The 7,142-nt window shown below is 35.0% G+C and overlaps 1 protein-coding gene across 1 annotated transcript; it reads left to right on the top strand.

Annotated features, from left to right (window-relative positions):
- The first annotated feature begins 1,794 nt into the window (after positions 1 to 1,794).
- On the top strand, positions 1,795 to 6,257 carry LOC135645016 (glutamine synthetase nodule isozyme-like). The gene is made up of 13 exons (XM_065163041.1): positions 1,795 to 1,920; positions 2,632 to 2,671; positions 2,803 to 2,906; positions 3,021 to 3,069; positions 3,978 to 4,084; positions 4,178 to 4,265; positions 4,794 to 4,922; positions 5,015 to 5,089; positions 5,177 to 5,230; positions 5,359 to 5,396; positions 5,484 to 5,643; positions 5,724 to 5,784; positions 5,905 to 6,257. The coding sequence occupies exons 1-13, from the start codon at positions 1,847 to 1,849 to the stop codon at positions 5,994 to 5,996; spliced, it is 1,071 nt and encodes a 356-aa protein (XP_065019113.1). The 5' UTR covers positions 1,795 to 1,846; the 3' UTR covers positions 5,997 to 6,257.
- The last annotated feature ends 885 nt before the right edge of the window (positions 6,258 to 7,142 follow it).

Here is a 7,142-nt window from a genome sequence, read left to right as displayed (position 1 = left end):
CTCTTCAAATATAAAATCTTAATAAGCAAGAGTGATTTCTAAGTTATATTGATAATTTCAATATGTGAGGGTACATGGTATAACATTGGACTTCTCAACTTGACCTCCCTAAGTTGGGACTCTCATTTTGACCTCCTTAAGTCTTAAAGGAGATGTTACTAGATAAGTCAAATATTTTAGATACTTTTTTATTATGAATAGACTCATCACTCATATAAGAGATATTATAGGATATATCGAATACTAAAGATCTATTTGGCTATGCTAATACATCATGCATGATATCATAAGATATCTCAAGTGGTTCAAATTTTTTTATTGTCCTGGGTGAACTCATCATGCATAAAACAGATATTTTAGAATATGTGTGATGCAACGAGTAGAAAGATATCTTATGTATTTTTATATGATATTTTTTAATATAATAATAAAGCTATATGATGACAAAAGTTTAAATCTCGAAAACAAAAAAAGGCATGAACTTATTCGGACTTTGCCCAACTTGACTTGAGTATATGAAAATTATATTTTATTTTATGATTGTGTATGAATATTGAACACAAATAGTTTAGTAAAATTGTAAAAATAAAGATTTCAAAGCAGGTCATGGGTGGCATGTGTTAAGGGTTGAAGGTAAACCCTCTTTTAAACATACTAAAGGTCAAATAAATGCTAGAGACATGCACAAATAAATCCTTTGTATAGCTGTGTTAATAATATTAACATAAATGATGTTAATATGTGATGATAAGAAAGCTTCACACTTGAGTAAGAAGATTAAGAGTTCAAATTTTAAAGGGTTAAATGATATATATAATTAATTTTACTAAATCAAATTAACGACAAATTTGAGTCTATATTAGATTCACACTAAAACAAGGAGCTGAACCTTCTTCTTCAACCTTGTGATGAATGAAATCCGGTTATTATTGTATTCCACAATTATGATCCTATCTCATTATAAATACAAGTTTGTATGTAAGTTTTTCTATGATTTTGGAAACCAATGGAGAATGATTACCACCACCTCCGACTCCACCTCCAGAGGCCGAGAATATTCTGATCATTTAAATGCAAATTGAGCTAATCGTGAATCAATTCCACAAGTTTGGTGTTAGGTGAAGCCACAGATCCATGTCCCCAAATTCCAACAAATCTTTTTGGCAAAACGGCGCCACCTACCCTTCCCTTCTCAATATCTCTTTCCACATAATTACAAACAATAATTTGGGATTGGATTGTTCAGATATTTTAGTTATGTTAGTTTTCGATTTCTTTTTAACTTCCTATAATTTGCAACTTATATATGTTATTTCTCATGTTCTCCTCGTATAGATTTCTTTTCTTATGCTCCCACAAAAAGGAACATTATCTATCTATTCATCAAAAGCAAAAACTTAATCCAATCAAATCCAGTTTAACATAAATTCTAATATTATTTTTATCATTTGACCAACAAATTTATGTATATGAGGAGCCTCTTTGGATCTGATAGTGGGATTGGATTACTACATTAGATTTATTTATGATACGATTCTGATTTAAGAAGTTTAATATATATTTTTTGCCTACTTGTATAATTATTACTTTATGACTAATCATAATTATTTATTATTTTATTTTTTCGAAAAATTCCTCTTGAATAATCAATCGTGTTTACTTCAAATATCATTATTTTCCTAAAATGGAAATAATTTAATAATAATAATAATAATAATAATAATTAAAAACAAAAAATTTATATTCCGCACTATCACTTCCGCGCTCGTCTATAAAAGCTATTCCATCCCCCGGTCTTCCCCCCACCCTCGCGCCTCTTTGTGTTGGTAAGAGTTGGATCGCGACCATGGCTCTGCTTACGGATCTCATCAACCTCGACCTTTCAGAGACGACCGACAAGATCATAGCTGAATACATATGGTGCGTTCTTTCTCTTCTTCTGCTTTCCTGGGTTTTTCTGCTACTTTTTTGGGTTTTGTTGGGAGTTCCGGTGGAAAGATTGCTCCTTTTCGGCTTGCTTTTGGTTATCGACGCCACCTTTCGGGATTCTTTGCGGTTTTCAACATTGGTCCATGTTTGGCCCTGGTTGAGATCTGTTGGGAAACGCTTTTGGTTATTTGGGACTTTTATGTGCGTAGCTTGGCTCTTGCTTCTTAGATCTCTGTTCGTCTTTTGTAGCAGACATGGTTGGCTGCCCTATCATTGATTTGTTCTGGCAAAGAAAAGATCCGCCTTTGTTAGAAATTTTTGTGTCTTTGGTTCTTCCATGTATCAACTTCTTCCATGTTGTAGAGATTTTCTTTGGTTATTTTCGGAATTTGTGCTGGCATTCTGGCTTTTAAGCAAGATATTCCATGGTTTACAATGATGCAAAAATCGTTTTTTTCCCACTTGTATGGATTTTTTGTGCTACTCACTTTAGTGAATATTTGATGGGTCATAATGACTACTTCAACTCTGTTTCGAATTATGTTATCTTTTTCTTGTTCGGTTGTTTGATCGATTGGTGTTGATCTCTTTGCTCTTGAGATTGATTGGGTCCACTGAGAGGTGCTTTTTTACTCTAGCAAATCATTCTGTCACTGAACTCTTTTATTATGTGATACTTAACATGCCTACTACATGCTTCAGGATTGGAGGATCTGGTCTGGACTTAAGAAGCAAGGCTAGGGTAAGATTTGAACAAATTTGTTTTTTTTTCATTTAAGCCTGCATTTTTTATGTCTCAGATATATATAGCTAAAAATATCATCCCATCTGTTATGATTAAAGCACTTACAATTTCTTTCTTTCTCTTGGCAGACTCTCCCAGGTCCTGTCACTGATCCCTCCCAGCTTCCTAAGTGGAACTACGATGGTTCTAGCACAGGTCAAGCTCCTGGTGAGGACAGCGAAGTAATCTTATAGTAAGTATTTTATCTCCTTTGCATTTTCTTTTTTCTTATTTTAGTTAGTTTTAAATATTAGCTCTTAGTTTGTTTTCATGTTAATAACGTGTATCTGTATCATGTATCTTGTAGTCCTCAAGCAATTTTCAAGGATCCATTCAGGAGGGGAAACAACATCCTTGTAAGTATAATCTCTGTCTATCAACCAGCATATACTGCACTGGAGCATTCATCACAGCCATTGCATCCATATCATGTGTCGGATATTAATCCATAATTTAAGCACTTAGCCAGCTTTTTAGTTGAATATTTTGGATAATAAATTTTATGAATTGTTTGAAGTTGATCCTTTTGGTTTCTAAGGCTTTTTCTCACGGTATGTTTGATTATTGTGCACTTATATTTCTACAAAATCAAACATGAGTTTATGTATGATTACCAAACTATTTTTCCATTGTCTTGCCCAGAAGACTCGCTACTGTCTCTTTCTTCACTTGGAGACTCGTGTATATTCACATCTGATTGCCTATCTTAGATACCATTAACAACACAAATGACATATCACTTTGATGATTTGAAAGGCATGGATCTAATTCTACAGAATTTCTGAAAGGCATACATGGGTTCTACAAAGCCTTCAAGATTGCTTATTTCAGTACTGCTTAGTAAATTGAAACCAAATAGTATATATTTTATATTATTACTTGAAAATATTTAGTCTGTTTAAATGGTGGTAGAGCAAGCAAATTGACTAATACAGGTTATAGTTAGTTCTTGTCATATTTGGTAACACTATACAGTCACCTTTTGGATAGTAGTCTGTAGACTGAAGTAATTACTTCAAGCCAGCATGACAACTTGATGCATATGATCCGCTATCAGCATTTATGTGTCTGTCTGATATTGTTAAATAATATTATTTGTGTAACTATATTACAATGTTCATGAGGAATATAATATTTTTACCAACATCCCATTAAATATGCATTTGATCCCTTCTTTGTATCTTATAATTTAGGAGAAAGTGTACAAGTTGCGGTTGAATGTGCATTGGTAAATATAATTTCACATTTGTTTGATGGTTTATAGGTTATGTGTGACTGTTATACCCCGGCTGGAGAGCCAATCCCCACTAACAAAAGATACAATGCTGCTAAGGTTTTTAGCCATCCTGATGTTGTTGCAGAAGAGCCTTGGTATGTTTCTATATATCATATTTTTGCCACATTTCAACCTTTTGTTCTTCTGAGTTAATGGATCTTTTTTGGTTCATCTTGTTACTCATTCAGGTATGGAATTGAGCAGGAGTACACCCTCTTGCAAAAAGATGTCAAATGGCCTCTTGGGTGGCCGGTTGGTGGCTTTCCTGGTCCTCAGGTAATAATCTCGAATTAGACTTATTGGTGTTGACATGGTGGGTTCCATTTTGCTTTCTGTTGCTTTATTGCTTGTTTATAATGTCTTTTGTTTGCCTAAAGTCAACTTCTGGCCCTCATGTTTATTTTATTTCTTGGTTTTCTGGTTCTGTGAGACTTAAAAATAGTATACAACTATTAACTGTTTCTTTCTCATCAATTTCTTATCTTCAAACTTTTATGTCTATTATCTAATATCTCTGAGATTGAGGACATGTAGAAACATAAATAAGACAAGACATGTTCTGTTATGTTTTCTATTAATTTGGATCATCAGCTGCTCCTCTCAAATTTGAGTAGAAGGTGCAATACAACTCTTTCGTGCAATGACTCTGAATTAAGATCATGAAGTAGAGAATGATACATGTCCATTTGATTGGTCCATTGATATGATTATTTTCTGTTACTTTGAATTTGTCTTGAAACTCCAATCACATACCTCAACTTTGACACTTTCAATTATATCTAATAAATAAAAATTTCTGTTCAGGGTCCATACTATTGCTCTGCTGGTGCAGATAAATCTTTCGGCCGTGACATAGTTGATGCCCACTACAAGGCCTGTCTTTATGCTGGCATCAATGTTAGCGGCATCAATGGAGAAGTCATGCCAGGCCAGGTAATATCTTTTGTTTCTTTCATTAATTTGGAGTCCTGCTCCTTGTCTTACATGGTGCAGAACCTTGTAACAATTTCTTTGTTGAATTGCAGTGGGAGTTTCAGGTTGGACCTTCTGTTGGCATTTCTTCTGGTGATCAAATATGGGTTGCCCGCTACATTCTTGAGGTAATTTCCACATATTGGAAATTTCATCTTATAGATTTCATGTAAAATTAACCTTGCTAATACAATCAAACTTAATTGTTCAAATAGAGAATCACTGAGATTGCAGGAGTAGTTCTCTCTTTAGATCCAAAGCCAATCCAGGTCAGAACTTGTATTCTCAATATATTCCAACATGTCTAATCATTTGTCATTCTGTAATATAAGACCATGCAATGAAACTTGTGCTGCTTGATATACGAAATTATTATTTTCTTGTGTTAATCTACTAGGGAGATTGGAATGGTGCTGGTGCGCACACAAATTATAGGTAAAGGAAAACATCATTATGCTCCTAATTCTTGTCATGCAATCAAGAAAACAATCAATCTTTATATTTTCACAATAATGTTTTCAGTACCAAATCCATGAGAAATGATGGAGGATATGAAATCATCAAGAGTGCTATTGAAAAGCTTGGCAAGATGCACAAGGAGCACATTGCTGCATATGGAGAAGGCAATGAACGCCGCCTCACTGGACGACATGAGACTGCTGACATCAACACCTTCATATGGGTATGCGATGCTTGTCTGATAAAAAACATACTGATTTAGAGGAAACTATTCTTCTCACAATCACACTTTACGATCTCCAGGGAGTTGCTAATCGCGGTGCATCCATTCGAGTTGGTCGTGAGACAGAGCAAAATGGCAAAGGTCAGATTCCTTCCCTACATTTTTTTTCTTTTTGTACATTTCTTGATAGTTTTTACTGCATCAACTTGGCATGCAATTGCATAGTCAAACTTTGTTGTGATGGCTGTGCCATATGTGCAGGTTATTTCGAGGACCGGAGGCCAGCGTCAAACATGGATCCCTATGTTGTGACCTCCATGATTGCCGAGACCACCATCCTCTGGAAACCATGAACAGTGAAATAATGCAGAACTTACACTTTCTCTTTGTTCTGGGACTCTGTTTACTCATCATTTCATGTTCTTCTGGTTGTCAATTTCCATTGGGAACTCCCATTCTATATGTTCAGGGAACCTCCATGCCCTGTTTGAATCCTTCAGTGGACAGTTGGGTATTGTTCATCTGATTTAGCTTCCCCCTGCTACTTAAACTTACTGCATTGGCAATAATTCAACAAAATAGTGAACCGAGTGATGTTATGAAGCATTATCCAATCTCCTTGTGTTAATGAGGCTGCTTGTGTGCATGACTTCACCATCATCATTCCTTTTCTTATAAGAACTGCCTGTGCATCAATGCCAATTATATACTTAAAGCTCCTGCTACGGTCGTTTCTGTAATGTTTGAAGTCAAAGTCTGCTTGAATTATAAATTTGAAAAATAAAAAAAAATTAAGTATGCTTTAATGAAATGATGTTATTGCAGTTATTTCAAAGATTAAGTTGTCATTTCTTGTATGTTTGCCCTTGAGTTTGTTCCGATTTGTGACTGTAAACTGAGGGCTTTCATGAGTTTTCCTTTGTATGACAGCTTTGGTGAGTAAAAGTTCTTATCAATCATATGAGAATGAAAATAGCTGCAAGGATGTTACAGTAGGTAGAGGATGACATTGATCTTTGTCCCATTCATAGCTGCAAGTATCTCCATCATCCTTTTCATAATATTAATGGATTCAGCTTACATCAAACTCCTCGGAGTACAAAATGAGTCTTTTAACTTTTTGATGCCACTCATCCTTTCAAAAACCCGAAACATGATTGCTCATTCAAAACTGAGTCAATCAATGCGTGTCTCTATTTCCTTCTCTACCTACTATATAAATCTTTTTTAACTCCTCATATATGTTCGAGAGAGTTAGCATAGATTTGACCTCATTTCCGATACACAATGGCTCATGTCCAAACTATTCAGCACATTTGTGTCGTTCTCAACAACAATCCATCTAATGTCTTTTTGGTAAGTACGGGTGCCCCTCCAGAACCCGTACTTACGGGGATATCTGGATGAACCCTCTCATTCATGTTTAATGATGAGAGACCAGCATTTCTATCCTATCGAGGAACAGTATCGGGTTGGTTAGTGATTGATAGCCATGACTG

Source organism: Musa acuminata, chromosome BXJ3-8 (genome assembly GCF_036884655.1).
Source record: "Musa acuminata AAA Group cultivar baxijiao chromosome BXJ3-8, Cavendish_Baxijiao_AAA, whole genome shotgun sequence".
Lineage (NCBI taxonomy): Eukaryota > Viridiplantae > Streptophyta > Magnoliopsida > Zingiberales > Musaceae > Musa > Musa acuminata.
This window is presented reverse-complemented; position numbering and strand designations above follow the sequence as displayed.